Below are 27083 nucleotides of genomic sequence, written 5' to 3'. Positions count from 1 at the left end.
AATATATATACACACACTCATATATATATATATATATATATACAGACATTTTTATTTTTTGGTATAATTTGAAAAGTCCAGTTCAGCATGGCATTATCTTATGCCATGCTGAACTGACCAACAGAAATAGTTTAAAATTACTTGAAAAACGATGTAAAAATGTTACTTAGAGTTCAGAATGTGTACATTTTTTCTTATTTTTTATAATAGAAATAAATATGTTTTCCATTAACTTCAGCTGTTATTCTTTTCAATAACCTATATGCAAAATATAAATGATATAGATATTATGAATGATACTATATAAACACACGTGAAAACAAAACGTAGTGTGATGTGGGATATATATATTAATATATATATATATATATATATATATATATATATATATATATATATATATAAAACAGGTATATGATATATACACACACACATACAAATAACACGTGTGTTTTATTAAATATACTGTAGTTTTCTTATTACTTAATATAATTCATATTCGTTTTATTGAAACTTCACCCTAGACAATAATGTTATTATAACTTTATTCTGGATGTCACTTCTATTAGAACTTCATTCTGAATATCAATTTTATCATACTTTCATTTTTTATATTTATTTTATTTTGTGTGCAAATTCGCCTTATATTATCTAGAACAGTGATTCCAAACTTTTGAACGGTAGTGTACTTGAATACTTCTATGGTATTATAGATATAATATACTTCTATGGTATTATAGATATAATATATTGATATAAATACTAAATTTTTGTCTGTGACTGAAATGGATCCCTGCTATGGAATTTGTTGTTGATTTTCTAAGTGAAAGTAAGTCTCCACAGAGAACACACGTCTGCACATTTTAATGTACATCTACTGTTCATTTGCTGAATTTAATATATTGGAGGAAAAAAAAAAAACAAATGGGGCTTGTGCAAAAGTTATGGCACCTAAATAATTAGAACATATGCACTAAAATTAGCACAATAATGTAGATGTGTTCGCTGTAGAGGATGTGTTTACTTATTCTTATTTAGAAAATCAACAAAACATGGGATTTAACATAGGATTTAAAGCCTGGAGTGAGAGAATATGAACGTGGAGTGTACAATATCAAAGCAGTGAAGACTGTAGTGAGCTTATGTTTATGTATGTATGTGTATAAGAATTGTCCTGGACAATGATGGCCAGCTGTGGTCATTAAAGGGGCGGGGCAGTGGGTGTGGTCCAGTTCGTGTCGTCATGGAGACGAGCGCGTCCCTGCTCTTCAGGGTAAATAATCTCTCCCACGGTTACGTAAGTTCCGGTCAGAAAGCCGAGAAAACCCAAAACAGCAATGGACAGATCCTTCAGGAGGAGGAATGTGGACGGACGGACAGAGTGGACCACCAGCTCCACCAGCGGGGGGAAGATCAGCGCCAGGGCAGAGCTACTGACCGCACCCACCAAAGAGATCACGAGGTCCAGCCGAGGAACCAGAATGGCCACCACACCTGCCGAGAAAGAGAGAAGAGCCCATCCTCATGTGAATGTAAACAGAGGTTTATTTTGATTGATTTTAAACATACATGAAATGAGCCACATAGCACTGGGCCCCACGGTGGAGCTCCATGATAGGCCTCAGCATAAAATGGTAGTTATCATGATATGATCTGAAAGCGACTGAACCAGAACTAAGAACAAGGGGGGGCAAAGTAAACATGTTAAACATAATAAACATATAAAAAAACACAAACATATTAAAAAATAAATGTTATACTGACACAAAACAGAAACCATAAGAGAAATGTGGCATTTTGTATACCATAAACATTTTGATGTAAAATATTAAAGCAAGATGACATACAGTTATATACAAAAATGCTATAAGATGCTGACCAAATTTGATTCAGCTGAACTATCACTTTACAAATCTATGTCCAACTCCCAGCATTGTATTTCTATAATTAGCAGTATCTTTATAGAACTAGATTTCCCAGATTTCGGCACACTGTAGGAATCTTTGGGATAAAGCGGTATACAAATACAACTTAATATGACTATAAACATAACACCATAGAAACCATCTTGCATACATTAACCACTTAGAAATACCTAATAACCGCCAAGCAATCCCCTAGCAAACACCTGGAATACCACAGCAACTGTCCTAGAACACCCTAGCAAACACCTGGAATACCACAGCAGCTGTCCTAGAACACCCTAGCAAACACATGGAATACCACAGCAACTGTCCTAGAACACCCTAGCAGCCACCTGGAATACCACAGCAATTGTCCTAGAACACCCTAGCAGCCACCAGGAATACCACAACAACTGTCCTAGAACACCCTAGCAGCCACCAGGAATACCACAACAACTGTCCTAGAACACCCTAGCAACCACCTGGAATACCACAGCAACTGTCCTAGAACACCCTAGCAACCACCTGGAATACCACAGCAACTGTCCTAGAACACCCTAGCAACCACCTGGAATACCACAGCAACTGTCCTAGAACACTCTAGCAAACACCTGGAATACCACAGCAACTGTCCTAGAACACCCTAGCAGCCACCTGGAATACACAGCAACTGCCCTAGAACACCCTAACAGCAACCTGGAATACCACAGCAACTGTCCTAGAACACCCTAGCAACCACCTGGAATGCCACAGCAACTGTCCTAGAACACTCTAGCAAACACCTGGAATACCACAGCAACTGTCCTAGAACACCCTAGCAGCCACCTGGAATACCAAAGCAACTGTCCTAGAACACCCTAGCAACCACCTGGAATAACATATGAATCACCTACCCACAATGTGAGATACCATAGCAACTTCCTACCAACATCCTAGCAAACTCACGTAAACTCACGCTAACTCATGCGTTCTCGTGTTACAAGGAGACGCAAATAAACAAACATGAGCTGCTGCTGCTGTTTTCTCTGCCGTTTGTGCTGAAACAGTAAAGAAGCAGCAGGTAAACATGTTTAAGTGAGGATCATTGATTAAAAATGTGATCAGTTTGGTATTTTTTAGAGTTTTAAATGTACATAAACTAGATTGTGTCTTAAACTCGGCTCATTAAAAAGCTTCGCTCCACACGTGAGAGACTTTTCACCATTTTTCTTTGTTTACTTGCTGTGTTTCCTTCTTTCTCTCTCTCAGTTTTAACTGGCTGTTGCAGGAATCTGTTCAGATTGAGCCGATCAGTTTACACTAGATTTCACTCAGAGTCGGGTCGAAAAAAATCAAACGTTTGATAAACTCAGACTGGACTGAAACGTGATTGGGAGGCATTAAATCTGAGTCTGAGCCCTCAAACACGACTCGACTTTCTCTCCAACTGTCGACTCCGACTGACCCAAAAATCTGCAGACTAGAGCCGACCAGCTCAGACTCAGACTGAGAATCGGGGCTAAAATCTGGGTTAAGGTCATGCGGGGTAACCCCGGCTTAAAGGACGGTTGATGAATGAGGCCTATTGCATCAAAATGCACCTCACATTGTACCTGATCCTGCAACCTTAAGAACCACTTCAGCCTCTTTTACTCTTCCTAATAGAAGCTGCGGTGCTGGTGGGGGTGGGTATTTTTCCTTGTAAAGAGCAGACTAATGTCCCCGCTACATCAAAATGTTCGTCCTGAGGGGATTTGGACCCCACAAAGAGACAAAACACACACACACACACATCCTTCCCTGACCATGAGTCTCTCCCGGAGGCACTCTCAGAATCCATTTGATGACTAAAATCCTCGTTGACAGTGAAGCTTTTCTGATGACTGAGGCTAAAATGATCAAAGCACCGCACAGGAAAGAAAAAAAAGACGATGACTAATTCATTTAGCGTTTTAGATGACAGAACTAAAATTCCACGGATACACAACCGGACTTTTCCCTCGACAGGCATCGCTAACATTATCTACTATATACCATTTCATGTAACAACTTTCTGAAAGGGGGCTTTTGGAGGTGGACATCTGGTCCCTACTCTATATGGACAAAAGTATTGGGACACCCAGCTTAATTACTGAATTCAGGTGTTTTATTTAGTCTTATTGCCACAGGTGTATAAAATCAAGCAGCTAGCCGTGCAGTCTGCCTTTACACACATTAGTGAAAGAATGGGTCGTTCTAAAGAGCTCACTGAATTTGAGAGTGGTGCTGAAACAAGATGCCACTATTGCAACAAGCCAGTTTGCGGAATTCTTTGCTCCTAGATATTCCACGATCAGCTGTGAGTGGTGTTGCTGGAAAGTGGAAGCGTTTAGGAACCACAGCAACTCAGCCACGAAGTGTCAGACCACGTAAAGATACAGAGCGGGTCGCCGAGTAGTGCATAAAAGTCGCCAAAGCTCTGTTGACTCAATGACCATGGAGTTCCAAACCTCCTCTGGCTTTAACACCAGCACAAAAACTGCACCAGGAGCTTAACGGCAGGGTTTCCATGGCCGAGCAGCTGCATGCAAGCCCTACATCACGAAGCACGATGCCAAGCGTTGGATGGAGTGGAGTAAAGTGCCGCCACTGGACTGTGGAGCAGTGGAAACGTATTCTGTGGAGTGACGAATCAGCTTCTCTATCTGTCAGTCTGATGGACGATTCTGGGTTTGGCGAATGCCAGGAGAACGTTACCTGCCTGACTGCACTGTACCAGCTGTAAAGTTTGGTGGAGGAGGGATGATGATATGGGGCTGTTTTTCAGGAGTCGATCTAGAACCCTTAGTTCCAGTGAAGGGAAATCTTAATGCTTCAGCACCAAGACATTTTGGACAATTATACACTTCCAAGTTTGGGGAAGAACCTTTCCTGTTCCAGCATGACGGAGCCTCAGTGCACAAAGCAGCTCCATAAAGGCCGGACTGGGTGAGTTTGGCGTGGAAGAACTTGACTGGCCCTCACTGAGCCCTGACCTCAACCCCATCAAACACCTTTGGAATGATCTAGAATGGAGAACATGAGCCAGACCCTCTCGTCCACCATCAGTGTCTGACCTCACAAATGCTCTTCTGGATGAATGGGCAGAAATTCCCACAGACACTCTCCAACATCTGTAGGAAGCTTCCCAGAAGAGTGGAAGCTGTTAGAGCTGCAAAGGGGGACCAACTCCATATTAATCCCTATGGATTGGGAGTCATAAAAGCTCCTGTGGGTGTGATGTATAGGCGTCCCAGTACTGTGGTGTTTTACCAATGTAACTGCATCTGAATGAACATTCAAAGCCATCAGCTCACTCCAAACGAGGCTCCAGCTGGATGAAGGATGCTATGAGATAATAAATTCCTAAAATACAGTCTTTTAAAGGCTCTCGTGGAGGAAAGTACCTTTAAAAGCTCAGTCAGATGATCGCACATAAAGATGAACGCACCATTTCACTGGTGAACACTCACATATCTTATAATCCGCTTAACGCACTGTCTGACGCTTCGATCGTCAGCCCTTCCTCTCTCCGATCTCACTGATGAGCCAAGGCGAGTGTTGGTTTAGTATAATTCTACTCAGTGTTTCAGCGCAACTTTAAAATCAATCACATCTGCCTACAGGCTGTGATGTAGATTTAGCTTTAGTGCGGTTTTCCTTTGAGGGATTTTCCCTGTGAAAGCAAAGAAAACAGAAACAAACAAAAGTGGAAAAGAAGAGATAATGATACGGTGCTTTAAATGATAATGAAGACGAATTGATCGCTCATGCATTTGCCGTGGGAACGTTAAAGGACACATACATCACATTTTCTTGTAGTATTTTATCTTTTCCTATGCAGTTTTATGTACTAATTCACCTTTATGTGACCATTTGGCAGCCTGTCTGGTTTTGTTATGGGTCATTCTACAGAAACGGCCACTTTTCTTTCTCTCCATAGGAGTCACTGGTCACTGGTGTTACTGATCCTCATTGGTGTTACACATAAGAAAGGAACACCAGAGACATTTTTAATGAACAATGCATTTTACAGAATGGCTGCTACAGAGCATCAAAAAACATTTTGTCAATCATGGAATATCCACTAAAATATGGAATTTAATCCATTTGTGTTCTATTTTTTCACAGTTACCTCAGAATAAAGTCGGTCACACCAGTGACTTCAGCTAAAAGCTTCATATGAAATCATGAGCTAATTGAGAAAATCTCTGATAACTGAAAGACACAGTGGACTCACCATGTGCTTTTCTTCATAGATCCTCAGAAAACAGGTAAAAGGAAGGAAGTGATGTCATCAGTGTGATTTTTATTTCAAAATAAGATATTTTTTGTTACACAGTAACACCAGTGACACGACTCCTGGGGACAACTTTCATTATATATTTTATAATATTTATTTGGCATTTGTTTTCTTTATGTCATTTAAATAATCTGTTTCATAGGCATGAATAGATTATTGCAGTTAAAATTGAAGAAAAACACATTTTCTGCCCTAAAAATATGGTTCTTTACACATGACTGTGTGGACGAGCTCTTCTGTGGTGCTTGGAATTCTATACGATTGATTTAAAAAACAATATTGCTAAATTGATGAATCATGAAGGTGTAATTGTTAAAATAACTTGTTTTATTTAAAAATATAAATAAATTGTAACCCTAACATGTTTTTTTAAGTGTAATATATCTGTAAACGCTACAGACACAAAAATGGACGTTTCTGTAGAACGACCCTTATGCTAAGACTGATATATGTAAATGAGTTGTGCTCTAATTGGCTGTATCAGGAAAGCAGCCTGCGCTGAAACACTCCTTATAACTTCAGTGTGAGTGGGCGGAGCTAAACTTCTGCAGGGTGAACAGGCAGATATGATGCTGCACTCATGACAACTAGGAGGTCAAAAATTTCCGACTCGGAATCTCCTACTAGATCACTGCAGTCGGCGCCATGCTCTTATGCCCATATTAGGAACTCCGGGTCTAAGCTGGATTTCTCAATGGCCAGAATGAATAGCGTTTCCGAAAAATTGCCTCTATCGCCCCCTGTGGTAGATAAAAATGTTCAGAACCCGATATGTTTTGTCCTATGAATATTTTTCTCTTAAATATCACTGGATCCTCTGAATTACAAGGTCGCTAAATAGCCGAAATATGAAAATTGCTACATGTAAGCTAACTGACGTCATTAGACTGCTCTGCAGACAGACATTACTGGCAAAAGATCAAACCAGAGTGACCATCGGTGTGGCTTTCCAACTATGGCGAAACCCGAGGGAGCTGAAACACCTGGAAAGTGACTCCAAGGCTGCTGATTTTCTGTTGGACTGGTAATAATCGGGTTTATTTTGTGTATGAGGGAATTTGTTATTTTCCTGAATTATGTAGCTGACGAAGCTAAGCTACTCATGTAGCTACATTATGTATTAGCCTAATGCTAACGTTAGCTAAGCTAAGGTGTAAACTAGCTAACTACATTCATACTGTATTCATACTGTAATCTGTACGTATATGTTTGTAGGCTGTGCGTGTTCATGTGTCAGGTTTTTTTTCAAAAACTACACTCTTACAAAAGATGGTTCTCCAAAGGTTCTTTAGTAAAGACAGTGGCTCTATATAGAACCATGAACACTCGAAGAACCCTTTGCATGAATAAAGGGTTCTTTGTATCAACATTAAATTAAACATTTTTCAGATTGATGGAGAATATGCTGTAAATGATTCTGTATAGAACCCTTTTTGAAAATGGTTCTATATAGCACCAAAAAGGGTTCCACTGCTGTGACAAGTCAAAGAATGCTTTTTGGTACTATCTAGAACCCTTCTTTGCTAAGAGTGTTGCTTACACTTCCTGGCTTCTACAAAATCACCTACTTAACCTTACAGTTATCCAAGTGTGTTTATGGATATTATGTAGAACTAGCACATTATACACAAACACACACACTCCAAAGTCAGTTTAAAACTTTCAAGCACACTGTTTTGTCTTGCTTTGTGGGCTTATAGATGTCAGTGTTTGTGTTTACAAGCAAAGATTTTCTCCAATCTGATTGAATATATTCTGATTATAGATGAAGACTGAAGTGTTTATTCTCACTCTACCCAACAATCTGATGGAAAATCTCCATTTACATGCTCAATACAAGGAATCAGATCCAAAAATACGCGCATGCGTAGAGAACCGCTTAGTGTAGATGTTACCATGACAACCAGCATCACGTCCAGTCCAGTCAGAGTGAGATGAGCAGCAGTGAGCAGTGCTTTTGTTTTTAATCACTTTAAAATGATGTCAGACTCAGGAAAACATCCTTCACAGGTCCTCATTAAAGAAGGCCGAGAGGAAGACGTCGTGTTCTGAGACACATAAGTTGGACGTCTGTCCCACCACTGTCTTTTAAAGATCAGAGCATAAACTTCGTCTCCTCTGCAGACCAGTTTCTGCTCCGCCATGTTTGAACGGTATAAACTTTCACTATGACGCGACAAACATGATCAGAACGGACTTAAACTTTCCGATAGGGAATGTAATCAGATACAGGCGTTTACACAGCTATTATTCCTTTATTCAACTGATGATTTACAGGATTACCCACCTCGTTCAATCGGACAGAGACTGTATTCCAATTCTCAACCTGACTAGACTATTCTAATTGAGATGTATCCATGGACGTATTCTGTTCCGATTGAGCTATTAGTCAGATTATTAAAGGATTATAAGGCTGCATGTAAACATTTGCTACTGATTAGCAACTTGGATAAGTGTGAGATCCAGAAATTATGGATTTTTCCCACATGAAGGTTTGAAACCTCCCAGTTTGCACTGGGTCATGAATGCAGCATACAGTCACATGCTGAAACTAAGTTGCTCCACCGGGACTTCAGCTAATCAGGCTCTTTACGAGTCGGATCAGGTGTGTTTACTCGACCGCCTGAACACTTTCATCCATTCAGCTCATTTATTCCACGTCAGCGTTCCCATTTATCCTCACTGAGAGCTTCGCCGTCAGCACAGCACTGCAGCTCTGGCTCTTTTGCATTACAACCAAAAAATAAAGTGGGCGGATAAATGCAGGACCCTCCCACGCAGAGTGGACTAACAGCTCTGTCCTGTAGATCATCAGAGATGGTTCTAATGCCAATGAGAGCAGAACAGCCATCACGCTTTACTATAAGGAAGAGCACAATGTATTTTTTGGGCAAGATGGTTTAATTTCCAGTTAGAGGCTATTATACTGGACAGCAAGCTTATTTTAAAAAAAATGTACTAGCTCTTCTCTTTTAATATATTTAATAAGTTAATTTGTCACTTTATTCTTACTTTTTTCCATAATTTTGAACACTAGTAAAAATAAAAAAAATCAGAAACACGGACCTCCAGCCAAACAGGGTTATTAAGACCTCTTTTTTCCTGGTATTTAATGGTCATTTTGACTGGAAATTAAATAAGGGAAAGCTGAAAAAACAGTAATAATTGTAATAATACTAATAACTTCTAAAATAAATACAAATAACTTATAAATAAATACAAATAACTTAAAATAAAATTAAAAAATGAGAAAACGAAGACTACAAAAACTGACCTGTCTGATGGTCATTCTGCAGAAAAACAACACGATGATGCAAATTTCTGTTCATCACAATAAACGGAATAAATGGAGTGTTCCTTTTTTTACAGGGGGGGTTTACAGGTCTGGGTCACAGGGCTGGAGACAGGTTAAAATGACTTTTTTGGTTAAATTAATTAAATTAGCATGAAAAAATAATTATTTTAACATTACGTTGCTGGGAAATGAACTTAATAACCCTGTAATTTTGGTGTAACTGGAAACATTTTAATAAATATATTTCATCAGTGAAGTGGAACAGCCCCAAATTACCACATTAAAAGTGGATACAGACATTTTAATGTGTTGTTTTGATCGTTTAAATGCTAATTTTAATAACTGTAGTTTACATTAAAGTACAGACGCCTTTACTTTTTATAGAAGGAAACAAAACAATCACTTTGTTGCTTTTAAAAAGGTAATAAGACGAAAAAAAATGAACTCTTTTCATTAAAAAAGAGCCGAAAAATCGAAATGAAAATCTAAACACGCAAGTTGACGAATATCGTGCTTCGTTTTTGGAACATTTATCAGGCCAGCACTTCATGACCTGACAACCTGATTTGGAGTCTTCTAGAAGAAGCCAGAGGTGCTAACACAGCTGTCCTATGTTCTCTGCTTCTCGCTAAATAAAATGAACCGTAGAGGAGGCGAGAAGAGGAGAAGGAGTCAGAGAGAGACGTTTAAAATGCAGCAGATACACGACGATGGCTGGAGTAACAGCTGGAGACGCTGGCTGTCGGAGTGGCACATCGACTCCTGAAAGGAAGGCGGGCCCCGAGCGGCAGCCGCGCTCGAAAGGCAACGGAAAGTTCACGACTCATCGGCCCGTGAAGCGGCGCTCGCAGGCTCTGTTTAAAAATCGTGTTGCCTTCAGAAGTTCTCCTCCGAGCGAGCGGCTGTCTTTCAGCTAATAAACTATGCAGGAACCGTGAGCTAAGAGACCATGAGAGCGCTCCAGTTATCTCCCAGGAATTATCTGGGATACCGATAACAAAGGCGCGCTGTGATTTAATTGGAATATTCCCGGACTCGCAGCTCGCTGTGAGGAAGGTGCGGATTTTAAACTTTCACTCCAGACCATGTCTGTGTGTGAGGAGGAGAGGATGGTCTTTTATCGTGATTAGAAAAAGAAAAGAAAAAAAAAAAAAAACATCCCTGATATTCTTGCAATGTATATACATAATTAATTGCAGAAACATGTAATTAAAATACGTAATTACAGTTTAAGCTGCACTGTTGGATTTGTGGGGATTTGGCGATCTCTCTGGTGGAGATGTGTAACTGCACGCAACATGCGGAAGAACATTTTGTAGCGTGGGTTGTGCCTCGGCCCCCTTCCTCGAGTGGTTCCATACATACTAGCACGCATATATACACACACCTTAGCAACCACCTGGGATACTATAGCAACAGTTTAGCAACACCTTAGCAACCACCTGGGATTACATAGCACTGGCCAAGCAACACCTTAGCAACCACCTAGAAAACCAGAGCAATAGCCAAGCAACACCTTAGCAACCACCTGGGATACCATAGCAATGGCCAAGCAACACCTTGGCAACCACCTGGGATAACATAGCACTGGCCTAGCAACACCTTAACCACCACCTGGGTACCACAGCAATGGGCAAACAACACCTCAGCAACCACCTGCTTTACCATAGTACTGACCTATCAACATCTTAGCAACCACCTGGGATACCACAGCATTGGCCAAGCAACACGTTAGCAACCACCTGGTTTACCACAATGCTGGCCTAGTAACATCTTAGCAACCACCTGGGATATCATAGCAATGGCCTAGCAACACCTTAACAATCATAAACAAAAATACACTAATACTGTATGTTGCTATGCTACTTTCCAAAATAAAAGTGTGTAAGGTGAAGCATCCAATTCAAGTTAAAGCTTCTACTTTTTTGTATTATTATTTGAATTAATTTCTTACTAAATAAAGTTGCATAATAAAATAAATAATAAAAAATAAAAACATATTAAATAAACTAATTAAGTGATTATATAAATCAGAAACCACCTGGAATTACACAGCACTGGCCTAGCAATGCCTTAGCAATCACCTGGGACAACATAGCACTGGCCTAGGAAAACCTTAGCAACCACCTGGGATACCAGAGCACTGGCCCAGCAACACCTTAGCAACCACCTGGGATACCACAGCAATGGCCAACCAACACCTTAGCAATGACCTAGGATACCACAGCACTGGCCTAGAAACACCTTAGCAACCACGAAAAAAAAAAAAAAATAATGTATGTTGCTCTGCTATTTTCCAAAATAAAAGTGTATAAAGGGAGGCAACTAATTCAAGCTAAGGGTTCTAGTTTTTTGTACCATTATTTTAATTTATTTCTTAATAAATATGTTTTTCTTCTATTTCTTAATAAATGTTGCATAATAAAATAAATAATAAAACATTTAAATATATTAAATAAAAGAATTAAGTAATTAAATAAATATGAATCGAAACTGGAAAATAATTATTAGCTGCAGCCTCAATTATTGGAACCGAAATGCTCGTTATTTGTGGCTGTAACTGCAGCAGAGCGGCTAACGCCATCCGGCTGAGACAGATCCCCTGGCTGTCCGCTGCGCCGCCCCTCAGACTGCCCGCGAGCTCCACTGGCCCGCAGCGCCGTCCATTTTTCTCACCATAAATAACTGTGGACATAAAACTGCATTTCTCCGACAAGGACATCAGTCACGTCCTTCAGAGCGAGCTTTCACCACTCAAACACGCGGCACGCTGCCGGACCGGCTCTGGACCATCATCGCCACGACCGCAGAGACTCTTAAAGAGGAGTACGTGAGCCGACACACACTCAAATAAACAGAGAAGTAGATGAATGAACGAATAAATGAATAAACAAATGAATAAGTTGATGCTTTGCAGGAGGTCAGCGGTTTTCAGCGCCTCTCTGAAATTAGCATATCTGACCTTCACACGGCCGAAAACACAGAGAACAAGTTTCACTGTCGACACACTGCAGCGTCTGAGTGAAACACGCTCACGCACACACACGCACACACACGCACACACACGCACACACACACACACACACACACACGCACGCACACACACGCACACACACACGCACGCACACGCACACACACACGCACGCACACACACGCACACACACACGCACGCACACGCACACACGCACACACGCACACACGCACACGCACGCGCACACGCACGCACACGCACGCACACACGCACACACGCACGCACACGCACGCACGCGCACGCACGCACACACGCGCGCACGCACACACACACACACACAGAGTAATGACACAAACACCAGCAGCTCATTTGACACTGAAATACAAACACTGACAGGGATGAGAGAGAGAGAAGAAAGAGGGGAAAAGAGAGAGAGAGAGAGAGAGAGAGAGAAGAGAGAGAGAGAGAGGTAGAGAGAGTGAAGAGAGAGTGGAGAGTGCATGTGTAGTAATACTAATTATCACAACACAGAGAGAGAGAGAGATTGACAGATGAGAGTGAAAAAAGTGCATGTGCAATAATAATTACAACAATGGAGAGAGAGATAGAAAGAAAGAGAGACATGGAGAGAAAGGAGAGAGAGAGAGAGAAAGAGAGAGGTGATAAAAGTACTATAGAGATTTTGCGCTGTCATTTAGCTCAACTGAAAGAGGAAGAGAGAAAGAGGGAGATAGAGAGAGGAAGAGAAGGAGAGGGATAGAGAGGGAGAGAGGGAGAGATTTAGACAGAGAGAGAGAAGAGAGGGAGAGAGAGGGAGAGAGAGAAATAAAGGGAGAGACCAAGAGAAATAAAGGGAGAGATTTAGAGAAAGACAGTGGGGAAAGAGAGAGAGAGGAAGAGAGGGAGAGAGAAAGATAAATGGAGAGAGGAAAAAGAGGGGGATAGACAGATAGAGAGAGAGGGAGAGAGACAGACAGAGGGGGGAATAGAGAGAGAGGGAGAGAAACAGAGGAAGAGAGGGAGGGAGGGAGAGAGAGAGAGAGAGGAATAGAGAGAGGAGGGAGAGGGAGAAAGGGGAAAAGAGAGATGCTGGAGAGATCGTACTCTGAACACAACTGAGGGGGTAAAAGAACAGACAGAGAGAGAGAGAGAGAGAAGTGGGAGAGAAAAGAGGGAGAGAAAAGACTGAGAGAAGATAAAAGAGAGAAAAAAGAGAGTGAGAGAAAGAGAGGGGAGAGAGACAGATAGAGGGGGGAATAGAGAGAGAGGGAGAGAAACAGAGGAAGAGAGGGAGGGAGGGAGAAAGGGAAGAGATAAAGAGAGAGAGAGAGACAGAGAGAGAGAGAGAGAGAGAGAGAGAGAGAGAGAGATGTGGTTATAATTCTGACCGCAGACTTGTCTGCAGTGGTGTGTGTGTGTTTCTCTCTGTGTGTATGAGTGGGCGTGGCTTCTAAGGCTGACAGATGGGTGAGTGAGCCAATCAGAAATCAATATGTCCTCCATCTGCTCTGACACTGAGAACAACTTTAAAAACACACACACACACACACACACACACACACACACACACACTCAGCTCTGACTACATCACACACACACTCAGCTCTGACTACATCATACACACACACTCAGCTCTGACTACATCACACACACACACACAGCTCTGATATGTGTGTTATAGGTGTGTGAGTAGTGTGTGTGCGAGTGTGTTATAGGTGTGTGCGAGTAGTGTGTGTATGTGCGAGGGTGTCATAGGTGTGTGTGAGTAGTGTGTGTATGTGCGAGGGTGTCATAGGTGAGAGTGAGTAGTGTGTGTGCGAGTGTGTGTCAGGTGTGTGCGAGTAGTATGTGTATGTGCGAGGGTGTCATAGGCATGTGTGAGTAGTGAGTGTGTGTTATAGGTGTGCGAGTAGTGTGTGTAATGTGCGAGGGTGTCATAGGCATGTGTGAGTAGTGAGTGTGTGTTATAGGTGTGTGAGTAGTGTGTGTATGTGCGAGGGTGTTTTATAGGTGTGTATGAGTAGTGTGTGTATGTGCGAGGGTGTCATAGGTGAGTGTGAGTAGTGTGTGTGTGTGTTTGTGAGTGTGCGTGTTTGTGAGTGTGTTATAGGTGTGTGCGAGTAGTGTGTGTGTGTGTGAGTGTGTCACAGATGTGTGCAAGCAGTGTGTGTATGTGCGAGGGTGTCATAGGTGAGTGTGAGTAGTGTGTGTGTGTGTGTGAGTGTGTCAGGTGTGTGCGAGTAGTGTGTGTGTGTGTGTGAGTGTGTCAGGTGTGTGCGAGTAGTGTGTGTGTGAGAAGTATGTGTGTGTATGTTCAAGTGTGTCATCAGTGTGTGCAAGTAGTGTGTGTGTACGTGTGCAAGGGTGTCATAGGTGTGTGCTAGTAGTGTGTGTGCAAGTGTCATAAATGTATGCAAGTAGTGTGTGAGTGTGTGTGTTAGGTGTGTGCGAGTAGTGTGTATGTGTGTGTTTCATAGGTGTGTGCAAAGAATGTGTGTGTGAGCGTTTCAGTGTATTTTACCCTAAACGGCGCCCCATAAGACAGAACTCGTGTTTAATTCATGAGACTGAAAGTGTCATACACACCCCCCTCTCTCTCACTCACTCGCTCGCTCACTCACTCACTCGCTCCCCCACAGCAGTTTCATTACTCTTTTCCTCCAGCTTGTCTGCTGCTGCCACCCTGAGGATATTTGTGCAGCATCCAATACAATCCAGTCCCATCAGAGAGAGAGAGAGAGAGAGAGAGAGAGAGAGAGAGAGAGAGAGAGAGAGAGAGAGAGAATACAAAACAAAGAGAAGACAAACCACAAAGAAAAAGTAAGTGTAAAATGATCCTCACATCAATTTTAACTAAAGCTCCGCTGCTCAAAGTGTTCGATACCGAAGACAACAAAAGGTATTGAACGAGCTACACAACAATGGGCACCACCGTGGAGCTCCGCGACAGGCCTCACTACAGAAACTCATGGTTCAAAGTACATCACAAATTCAAAAAGCGAACTCGAGAAATGACCGTGGAACCATATCACACACCAACAAAAACTAGGAAACTCGTGGTTAGAACCACAAATATGGACTCACCCGGAACCAACAAAAACAAAACTCATTTCTGGTCGAACCAGAACTATGGGCCCCACCGCAGAGCTTCCTGACAGGCCTCGCTGTAAAAACTCCTCATTGAAACCTTCAATACACACCAAGCATGAACCAACAAGAACACTCACTATACTCTTAAACAAGATGGTTCTTCATGGGTTATTTAGTAAAGACCGAGGCATTTTATTTAGAACCATGAACACTCAAAGAAGCATTTACATGATTAAACAGTTCTCTGCATGGTGAAATGGTTCTTCAGAATGATGGACTGATGTGTCGGTTCTATATTGCACCAAAAAGGGTTCTGCTATTGTTTCAGTGTCAGGCTTGTAACAATAGAAGAACGCTTTTTGGTGCTATATAGAACCATTTTCAAAAATGTTCTATATAGAACCATATACAACACATTCTCTATCAATCTGAATGGAAGGAACCATTTAATCATACAAATGGTTCTTTGAGTGTTCATGGTTTTATATAGAACCACTGTCTTTACTAACCATTGAAGAACCATCTTTTATGAGTGCATAAGAACCCAAAACCTCAAATGCACTATGTTTAACTTTTATTTACTTTTATCTCTCTCAGGTGGAGCTCCCTGACAGGTCTCACTGTGGAGCTGCGTGACAGGGCTCACAGAGGAGCTTTATGATGGGCCCTACGGCGGAGCTCCGCGACAGGCTTGCCTTCTAAGGGCTGGCAGGTAATAATTCACAGAGCTTCCTGGAGACGGAGATAAACGTGTGGACACTGCGGGAGTCCCTCAACTCTGCCCTGTCACACTCACACACACACACACACACACACACACACACACACACACGTAAAAACAATGGAGAAACCTGTAGCTGGAGACACGCTACACACACAATGAAGATACCTATGCCAAAAGACACGCTACGACACACACACACACACTGCATCTTGTCTCAATCCATCACAGCCCTCAGGAGGACGAAAGCTCGGGGCCAGGGAGCGAGGGAGTGAGGACGTGAGGAATGGAGGGAGGAGCACAGGAATGAGAAAGGAAGAGACAGAGGAAAAGAAAAAGGATAAAGCGGGCGAATGACAGAACGAGATCTTCACACACATGAGCTAGAGACGTTACTTATACAAACACACATTTCACACACACTTTCTCTCCACAATGGCCCCATTATAAAAACTCACTGTTGGAACCACATCACAAACCATGGACTTATCTAGAACCGACAAGAACAAACGCTGATGTCTGACTCAGACCTCATGAGAACTATGGGCCCCACCGCAGAGCTCCACAATAGGCCCCGTTATGGGTTGGAACCACACTGCTTTCATACCCATCCGGTCATTCCCAAACAGTCCTGTCACTCTCAAACTCATCCTGTCATTCCTGAACCTGCTCTGATGTTCCTGAACCCTGCCTATTGTCCCTGAATCCCCTCTGACCTTTCCTGTCCTTCCCAAACCTGCGCTATTGTTCCTGAACCCTTTCTATTGTTTCCGAGCCCGTTCTGTCATTCCCGAACCTTTCCTGTCATTCCTGAACTTGCTCTGTCATTCCTGAACCCCCTCTGATGCTCCTGAACCCTTCCTATCTTCCCTAAACCTGCTGTGTTGTTCCCAAGCCCTTCCTGTCATTCCTGAACCCTTCCTGTCATTTTCAAATCCACTCTGTCATTCCTGAAAGTTTCCTGTTGTTTTTCGAACATGCTCTGTCGTTTTTGAACCCGCTCTATCATTCCTGAACCCATTCTGTTGTTCCCAAACCCACACTGTTGTTCCCGAACCCTTTCTATCATTTTTGAACCCACTCTGTCATTCCCGACCTCTTCCTGTTGTTCTTAAACCCACTTTAACCCACTTTGTCATTCCCGAACCCTTCCGGTCATTCTTGATCCATTCCTATCATTCCTAACCCTTTTACTGTCAATTTTGAACCTACTCTGTTCTTTCCAAACCATTTCTTTCGTTCTCAAACCTGCTTTGTCGATGCTGAACCCACTGTGCTGTTTCTGAACCCTTCCCATTGTCTTTGAATCCTTCCTGTCCTTCCCAAACCATTCCTGTCATTCTTGAACTTGCTCTGTCATTCCTGAACCCACTGTGCCATTTCTGAACCCTTCCCATTGTTCTTGAATCCTTTCTGTTGTTCTCAAACCCTTCCTGTCATTCTTGTTATTCCCGAACCCTTGCCATTGTCCTGAACTCACTCTGTTGTTCCTGAACCTCCTCTGAGCTTTCCTGTCCTTTCCAAACCTGCGCTGTTGTTCCTGAACACTTCTATTGTTCTTGAACCTGCTCTATCATTCCCAAACCTTTCCTGTCATTTTCAAACTTGCTGTGTCATTCTTAAATCCCTCCTGTTGTTCTCGAACCTACTCTTCATTCTCAAATCTGTACTGTCGTTCCCAAACCCTTACTACCATTCCCGAACCCTTCCTGTCATTTCTGAACCCTTCCTGTCATCCCCGAACCCACTCTGTTGTTCCCAAAACCTTCTTGTTGTTCTCAAACCTGCTCTGTCGTTTCTGAACCCTTCCTATTGTTTTTAAATCCTTTCTGTTGTTCTCGAACCCTTCCTGTCATTCCTGTGCCCTTCCTGTCATGCTTAACCCACTCTGTCATTCTCAAACCTGCTTGGTCATTCCCGAACCCTTCCTGTCATTCCTGAACCCTTTCTGTCATTTTTAACCCACTCTGTCATTCTCAAATCTGCTTTGTCATTCCCAAACCCTTCTGGTCATTCCCAAACCCTTCCTGTCATTCACGAACCCACTGTGTAGTTTTTGAACCCACTCTGTTGTTCTCAAACCCGTGTGGTGGCAAAGCACCTTGGCATTCCTAAACCCTTCCCGTATTTTCCGAACCCGCGCTGTCATTCCTGAACCCCTCCTGTTCTTCTTAAACCGACGCTGTCATACCTAAACCCTTCCTATCAAATTTGAACCCTTCCTGTTATTTTTGAAGCCGTTCTGTCCTTCCCAAACCCTTCCTGTCGTTCTCGAACCTGCTCTGTCGTTCTCAAACCCTTCCTGTCGTTCTCGAACCTGTGCCGTCATTCCTGAACTCCACTCTGCTGTTCACAAACCCATCCTGTCAGTCTCAATCCTACTCTGTAGCTCTCAAAGCACTCCTGTCATTTTTACACTCGTTCCGTCGTTCTCTAACCCACTCTGTCGCTCTCAACCCTGTTCTGTTGTTCTATGATGTGCCCTGTCATTCACAAACCCGTTCTATCGTTCTCTTACTCATCCTGTCGTTCTGGCATGTACCAGGTACATACAACTCACTATGGTTTCTCTGGTTCTCTCTGTTCTTTTCTGCCTGCAGGGCTAAAGAACATCAGACTGCACTACAGAGAGAGAGAGGAGAGAGAGAGAGAGAGAGAGAGAGAGAGAGAAATAGGAAGAGAGGAGAGAGAGAGAGAGAGAGAGAGAGAGAGAAAGAGAGGAGAGAGAAAGAGAGAGACAGAGAAAGAGCGCAAGAGAGCGAAAGAGATCTCACTCCATCTTTTCTGTTCTACCTCTATTGCTCCCTCCCTTTTCTATTCACTATGCCTCTTTTTCTTTTCTCACTCCCTCTTTTGTATTCTCACTCTATCCCTCTATCTCCCTTTCTTCTCTCATTTCCTCTTTTCTATACTCTCTCTATCCCTTTCTCCCTTTTTCTCTTTATCCCTCTTTTCTATTCTCTATCTATATTCCTCTTTTCCCTTTTCTCTCACTCCCTCTTTTCTCTCTCCCCTTTTCTACACTCTCCATCTCTCTCTTTCCCTTTTTTCTCTTCTCTATCCCTCTCTCTCTTTTCTATTCTCTATCTCTATCCCTCTCTTTCCCTTTCTTTTACTCTCTCTTTTCTCTTTTCTACCCCTCCTTTCTTTTCTCTCTCTCCCTGTTTAATTCTCTATCTCTCTCCTTTCCTGTCTCCCTTTCTTTTCTATCTCTCTCCCTCCCTCTCTCCTTTCTCCATCTTTCTTTTTCTCTTTCTCTCCCTCTTTTCTTTCTCTTTTTTCCCCTTTCTCATTTCCAAACTCTTTTTTTATTCCTCTTTTTCTCCCTCTCTCTCTCTCTCTCTCACACACACACAAACACACACACCTCTCTCGTCGCCCAGTGTGTGTATATATGTGTGTGTGTGTGTGTGTATATGTGTGTGTGTATGTGTGTGTGTGTGTGTATATGTGTGTGTGTATGTGTGTGTGTGTGTATATATGTGTGTGTATATGTGTGTGTATATGTGTGTGTGTGTGTGTGTGTGCTCCACTCACAGGTGACAATGACGAGCAGCGTTCGGGTGCAGAGGTTAGCAAGTCGTCTCCAGGGCTCGGACACGCGCTCGCAGACCGCCGGCACCACGATCTCCGCCGGGACGAAGAACTGCACCGCGAAACTCACGTAGATGCCGAACGAGTAGAGAACCTTCACCAGGAGATTAGACCTGCAGACACAATCAGACACCACCAGTGAACCTACACGAGTCTTCTGAGTTTATATGGAATGTTGATGATGGAAAATAGTGGAAAATCTGAAATAATACGTTTTCTTTGGGGACTATTTTGCCTCACAGCGCCCTGCATGTATCCCTCCACCATGAATGGAGTTTAAGGACAAAATCTTCTCAAAACTACCGTAAAACAGTGTCTCAGTCATCAGGCAGTGAATTCATAACCATTTACTGTAGTAACTTTCTGTGAGGGAGCTTTTAGAGGTGGACGTCTGGTTCCTATCACCACCACTGTGAACAGTTCTGACTCTCTAGAGTGGAGCGTTGCACACCAAACCACTCTGAATGACTCTGTTTACATCTTAAAGAAAACAGTTTACTTATTTTGAACTAATGGTTTACAAAGAAATGCAACCAATACATTAATATTTGTGACTAATTCAATCAACTGCAGTTATATCAGATTATATTTCATACGGAATCTACATAATAAAAAAAGAAATAGGGCAGAGCAGGTACTATTTGGGTGGTGGGTCATTCTCAGCACTGCAGTAACACTGACGTGGTGGTGGTGTGTTAGTGTGTGTTGCGCTGGTCTGAGTGGATCAGACACAGCAGCGCTGCTGGAGTTTTTAAACACCTCAGTGTCACTGCTGGACTGAGAATAGTCCACCAACCAAAAATACCCAGCCAACAGCGTCCCTGTGGGCAGCGTCCTGTGACTGATGAAGGACTGGAGGATGACCAACACAAACTGTGCAGCAGCAGATGAGCTATCGTCTCTGGCTTTACATCTACGAGGTGGACCGACAAGGTAGGAGTGTCTAATAGAGTGGACACTGAGTGGACACAGTGTTTAAAAACTCCAGCAGCACTGCTGTGTCTGATCCACTCGTACCAGCACAACACACACTAACACACCACCACCACGTCAGTGTTACTGCAGTGCTGAGAATGATCCACCACCCGAATAGTACCTGCTCTATGAGGGTCCATGGGGGCCCTGACCACTGAAGAACAGGGTGCAGAGAAACAGATGGACCACAGTCTGTAAGTGTAGAACTACAGAGTGAAACTATGTGATCAGTGGAGCTAAAGAAGTGGACAGTGAGTGTAGAAATGAGGAGATGGACCTGTTAAAGCGTCCATTAACAAATCAACACAGTGACTCTAGTGTCCACTGTGTGAACTATAGCTTCAAATGAAAGTGTTAGCAAAGATAGAGGAGAATTAACAATGGAAGCTAATGCTAATGGTGCTCTTGCTGCTGTTAGCGGTTAGCTAGCACCTTCATTGTTGTTGTAAGACTCTAATGTGCCTGAATTAGCGCATTATCTGATCCTTTCATCGTTATACACGAGGAAACGCTGCTCAACAAATTCATTCACGACGCAGAACCAATAAAAGCCACCGTTCTGCAGTTCAGCGGAGCAGATTCAGCCGGAGGGACTCCGGCGCTCTGACTCACATTAAAAGCACATTAGCTCTGAAGCCCTGGCTAATATCCTCACTACACCGGGCTCATGAATCAGATTTAACAGCGCCGCTCGATCTCCGGTAGCTCTTCAGAGGGGTCCGGAGGGGATCGGACTCGCTCAGACTTTCCCAAGCAAAACAGTGAAGAAGGATCTCAGGAGAGACAGACTTCACACAAAAGTGCTTCAGAAAAACAAGAGAACCTCTCAAACGTTCCCTCACAGTGAACAAATCAAATCAATCATACCAAAAAAAAACTTAGTGGTCAAAGTTTGAGTCTTTACACAAAAGCACAGCCAGAATTCAGGCTTCGCTTCAGGCTGCTGCTAATGTTTTTAGCTTTATGCTAACGCACTTCAGTCCATGTTTATAGATAATTGTGTGTCATACAGGGTCAGAAACCACATGAAGAGGCCTATTAGAGATTAATAAACACCTCCACATGAGTTTGAGGCAAATGAGGGTACAGGCATCATGCTAACTGTTAGCTACATTACTTTAGCATCGTAGCCCAGAGTGCAAAAGCTAAAGGAGTAAACTTTAGCGACTAAACGCGTCTTGCCTGATCGATTTGGGGTAAACTGGGCAACTAGTTTTATTTTATATCAAACTATCACTTTAAGAAAGTCTTAGTTACACTCTTAAGTAGGTTCAAACAGGAAAAAAAGCATATTTTATTTATTTATTTATTAATTTTTTGTAGGAGACTACAAATCTATTATTTCATTCACAACTGTATTCAAAAGACTAAAGTACATTAAACGCAAAACGTTTTTGGGCCACCTTCACTTTAATATATGTGATTAATGCACTTTATATGCAAAGGTTTGAGCACCCTAGTCTTATTAATGTTTTTGTTGATTTACTTAGCAAAAATAAGTCAACACATCTTCTATAGAGAAGATGAAAAATAAATTAAAAAATAAATTGATTTTACTGTATGTACACAATTAAAAAATAATGGCTAACACTTAGCATGCTACACCAGCTTTGACTGTTTTTTCCCTCTTTCTCTTCGGGGACCCAGTGAAAAAAAAAAGAAGAGAGTCTTAGCATTAGCACGCTAATTGTTAGCCAGTTAGCCCCCCCAGTAAGACGTGGTCTGTGCCAAAGTTGTGGCATGTTATATTTTATGTTTTATGCATTTTAAGATGAATAAAAATCAACATGTAATTTGACCTGAGGTGCTCAAACTTTTGCACAGATCTGTGTATTTCCCTTTCATATGCGAGGTTATTCGCCCATTACGGTCATTTAGCGCCTGAAGACATGGAGGAAAATGCTGCGACACATTCGAAATAACTAAAAAAAATGCATCGTAACATTAGTATTATTATTTTAATATAAGTCTGATGCTTTTTTTTTCTCAAGATACATAAAACCGACAACAGATCCTGAGAGGAATCCCTCCTTTTAGGGCTCTGCGGATTAAAAATGAACAGATGGATTTTAAGCTCAGGTAAAGGCGGCAGCCAGGAGAGAATCTCTGCTAAACGGCGTATAAATCAGAGCTCGTCAATAAAGCGGCTCTACTTAAGACCTTTTATCTGGTTTAACAAGACAGGTGCTGCCAAATGATCAAAGACAGAGCGAGAAACATGAGACGCAAGTCATGTGGACTAAAGCTTTAACCCTCAGAGGTCTCAGTTACTGCTGTCAATGACAAAATGAAGCTGTAATTTTATATTAAAGGGCTCGTATCCTGCTTTATTCTGACATGCTATGTTTCCCTGGAGGTCCACTAATAACATTATTGATATTTTTATGTCAGAATTCATGTTTATGACCATTTCCAGCCTATTTCACACCTTAAAAAAAACAACAGGCTGCTTTTTTGTCACTGTCACTTTAAGTCTGACATATGCAAATGAGCTCTGCTCTGATTGGCTACCCTGTATGAGAGGGTCTCACTCAAAAACAGGCCGAAACACTCCCTATAACTTCAAAATGAAAATAACTGAGGTAAGACACAGCTGGAGGGTCTGGGTTCAGGTTTACTGTGGTTGCTATGGTCACCAGGTGTCGTGCGGCAGGTTGAGCGTGATGCTCCCTTTGATGTCGTCGCCGAAGCGCAGGTAGCCGAGCGTCGCCAGGGAGACGTAGAGGATGATGACGATGCCCATGCCGATGTCCAGAGCCTGAGGAAAGCGCTTCGGCTCCCTCATCTGGTTCTCCAGAGGAAGCACCTGCAGAACAATTACAGAATAAAAGTCAGACGTCAAAATCACACATATATTCTACACACACATGAAAATATTCTCAACTTTTAATGTAAGTTTAAAGAGTTTAGCCCATTTAAGTCATTTTGGAACATTTTTATTGGTGCAATCATCATGAAATGTTCACAAAATAGTTTGGAACCACTGTTTAAAAGTTTAGAATCACTGTTTGCAACAAAATAAAACCAAATTAGCTTTTTTATTTGTATTTTTTTTGTATTTTTTTTAATATGTTAAACGTAGGAAATAAGCACAAATTGCACTACAGAAAAAAGTTGCAGAAAAAATGGCATATTTAAGTATTTTAGTTTGTTAAGGACGTCAAATCAGCAAAACATTTAATTTGACCATTTTGGCCAAAAATGATATATATTGCTCTCTAATTCGAATTCCAGGAGGACAGCATTCTTCTCTCTCTTTCATGCCAGGGAGAGAGCTAGGCTTTATACTACTGGTGCATCCATCTATCTATCTATCTATCTATCTATCTATATAGATATCGCTGTTGTTGGAAGAAAACCTTGTATCTCTAAAATGGAAAACTTTACAGAAGAAGGAAAAAACCTACTTTACTTTTAATGTAAGTCAATGGAACCAGAAGTTTTCCAAGTCATTTTAGGTCATTTCATTTGGTCCATTCATCATGAAATTTACACACAATGTAAAGAACAACAGGCAATTTCAAATTATGTCATAAACTGATGGAGATACAAGGTTTTCTTCAGACAGCAGCGATATATACATTATATATATATATATATATATATATATACACAAAACCCATACAGATGATAACACTCACCACTCCGATCCCTTCAAAAGCAAAGATGGCCGTCCCGAAAAAGAAGGGGAATTTACTCCAAGTGGAAACGAACGGGAGCTGCCGGGGGTCTCCGACATCCTACAGTCACCAACACACACAACACCGCAGTATTGATCTCCTCATGATTTATCAAAGGGAAGCTCTCCCTTTCTTTCTGATTCTACTCCATTTGATTCTCATTACAGACATTTTTGGAACTGAATTTGAAGATTTGTTTTAATGAATAAAATGTTCTTCAGATAAAATAAAATAAAATAATTTACAACTTATTTAAGAGGAGTAGAAGAATTTATGCAGCAACAAAATCTCTCTTTCACAGTGAAGCTGTGGAGGAAAAAAGGAATGACCTTAGTTTTCTATGATTTGGGCCCTTTAAAGCTAACAGGACAGCTCCTCTGCTCACCGTGTCCCTGGACGATGCTGAAGAACATCTAATGCTTTACTTTGTGTGTTTGGTGTTTCTGCCCTGAAGCTGCTGCACTTTACTCACCATCACTCCTCTCACTCTCTCACTCTCTCACTCTCCACCTTCAACATTTTTATGTCATTTTATTACTGCTGATTACTATTTTAGCCAGTTTGTATTTTTCTTTAAAGATCATTCATATTTATAACACAAACTTTACAAATAGTTTTGTTCTTTTTTTTTAAGCCCCAAGTCAATATTTTACATATTTGGTGGTTTAGCACTTTGTGTTTAATGTAGTCAAGCTGCTTTATAAATACGACTCATAGTAATAATAACAACAATAATACTACCACTAATAAAAAAGAGAGTATTATTACTTACATATTAATAACAACAAAGAATTTATCATTATCGCTGTTGTTGTTTGGATGTTATTATTATGGCAGTAACCCGCAGCACAGACTCACGTGGAGGATGTAGGTGAAGATGAGCACCAGGCTGATGGCCATGCAGACGTTGGCAGCGGCCGAGAGGGCGGCCATGCTCCTCAGGTCAGTGATGAAGGACACGAGGATGAGGAGGGGCAGCAGGAAGAGCATGTACACCCGCTGGTCCAGCATCATTGCCCCGGAAACCGCAGCATCAGTACCGCCCCCCTCTGAGCTGTTAGAGTACAGCGTCATCACCGGCGCTGCTGCTGTAGAGTTTAGACGGTGACCCTCCACCACCTGCACACACAAACACAGGCCTAGTTTACCTGTTTCTTTATCTTTAAGGCTGGATTGTGATTGGACAAGAGTGTTTACCCGGTTGTCTATGTATAAGGCTGGATTGTGATTGGACGAGAGTGTTTGCCTGTTTGTCTATGTGTAAGGCTGGATTGTGATTGGACGAGAGTGTTTACCTGTTTGTCTATGTGTAAGGCTGGATTGTAATTGGACGAGGGCGTTTACCCGTTTGTTTATCTATAAGGCTGGATTGTGATTGGACGAGGGCGTTTACCCGTTTGTTTATGTATAAGGCTGGATTGTGATTGGACGAGCGTATTTACCTGTTTGGGTATGTGTAAGGCTGGATTGTGATTGGACAAGAGTTTTTACCTGTTTGTTTATCTATAAGGCTGGACTGTGATTGGACGAGCGCATTTATCTGTTTGTTTATGTGTAAGGCTGGATTGTGATTGGACAAGCGCGTATACCTGTTTCTCTATGTGTAAGGCTGTATTGTGATTAGACGATCATGTTCACCTGTTTGTTTATGTGTAAGGCTGGACTGTGATTGGATGAGCATATCTACCTATTTATGGATAAAACTGGATTGTGAATGGACGAGCATGTTTACTTGTTTGTTTACATATAAGGTCGGATTGTGATTGGACAAGCACATTTACCTGTTTGTTTATCTGTAAGGCTGGATTGTGATTGGACAAGCGCATTTACCCGTTTGTTTATCTGTAAGGCTGGACTGTGATTTGACAAGCGCGTTTACCTGTTTGTTTATGTGTAAGGATGGATTGTGATTGGACCAGAGTGTTTACCTGCTTAATGTTTTCTGCCAGGAAGACAAAGTAAACACTACAGAAGCCCAGTTGGGTCAAAACCAGGAAGAAGTTCACCAAGTGTCTGAAAAGGAAAACGATGATGAAAACATTAAGAGAAATAAGAAAAAACAGAGAGAAAAACTGCCCAATAAAGAAAAAGATAAAAGGACATCATCACTGGAGCTGCCAGAGATCTTCCAACACAAGAGTGATTTTAAAGCCACTGGTAGAACATTTATTGTTGAAAATGTTATTAGATACAAAAATAATATTAAGAGCTTTTCTAGAACTTTTATTGAGGAAATTTGTTATATTAAGTAATATTAAAGGCATTACTAAAACTTTTATTGTACAAAAGATACAGAGAAAGGATTTTGAAGGCATTGCTGTGACCTTTATTATGGAAGTGTATATCAGACGCTGACAAGGTGTAATAATAAAAGCAGAACTAGAACTTTTATTATGGAAAGCTGTTTAATGAAACAGTAAAATTGTAGTATTAAAAAAACCACTGCTTGAAATTTTATTGTGGAAGGTTTCATTGAAATCATAAAAGACGTAATCTTAAATGCACTGCTAGAACTTTTATTGTGGAAAATTTCATTAAACACATTAAAGATCT

General features: G+C 41.7%; 1 protein-coding gene across 1 annotated transcript in view; it reads right to left on the bottom strand.

Moving 5' to 3' along the window:
• Nucleotides 1-1001: 1001 nt before the first annotated feature.
• Nucleotides 1002-27083, bottom strand: part of slc36a4 (solute carrier family 36 member 4) — a 43294-nt gene continuing 17212 nt past the window's right edge. The window contains exons 7-12 of the mRNA XM_036557256.1: nt 26459-26543; nt 25389-25649; nt 24492-24590; nt 23487-23656; nt 19819-19988; nt 1002-1494 (exon numbers count right to left, since the gene is read on the bottom strand). Of these exons, the coding sequence (XP_036413149.1) occupies nt 1202-1494; nt 19819-19988; nt 23487-23656; nt 24492-24590; nt 25389-25649; nt 26459-26543 (1078 nt within the window). The 3' untranslated portion in view covers nt 1002-1201. The remainder of the gene's footprint in view (nt 1495-19818; nt 19989-23486; nt 23657-24491; nt 24591-25388; nt 25650-26458; nt 26544-27083) is intronic.

Source organism: Colossoma macropomum, unplaced genomic scaffold (genome assembly GCF_904425465.1).
Source record: "Colossoma macropomum unplaced genomic scaffold, Colossoma_macropomum, whole genome shotgun sequence".
NCBI classification, from domain to species: domain Eukaryota; kingdom Metazoa; phylum Chordata; class Actinopteri; order Characiformes; family Serrasalmidae; genus Colossoma; species Colossoma macropomum.
Note: the sequence above shows the minus strand (reverse complement) of the source record. Positions and strands in the feature narration are given on the sequence as shown.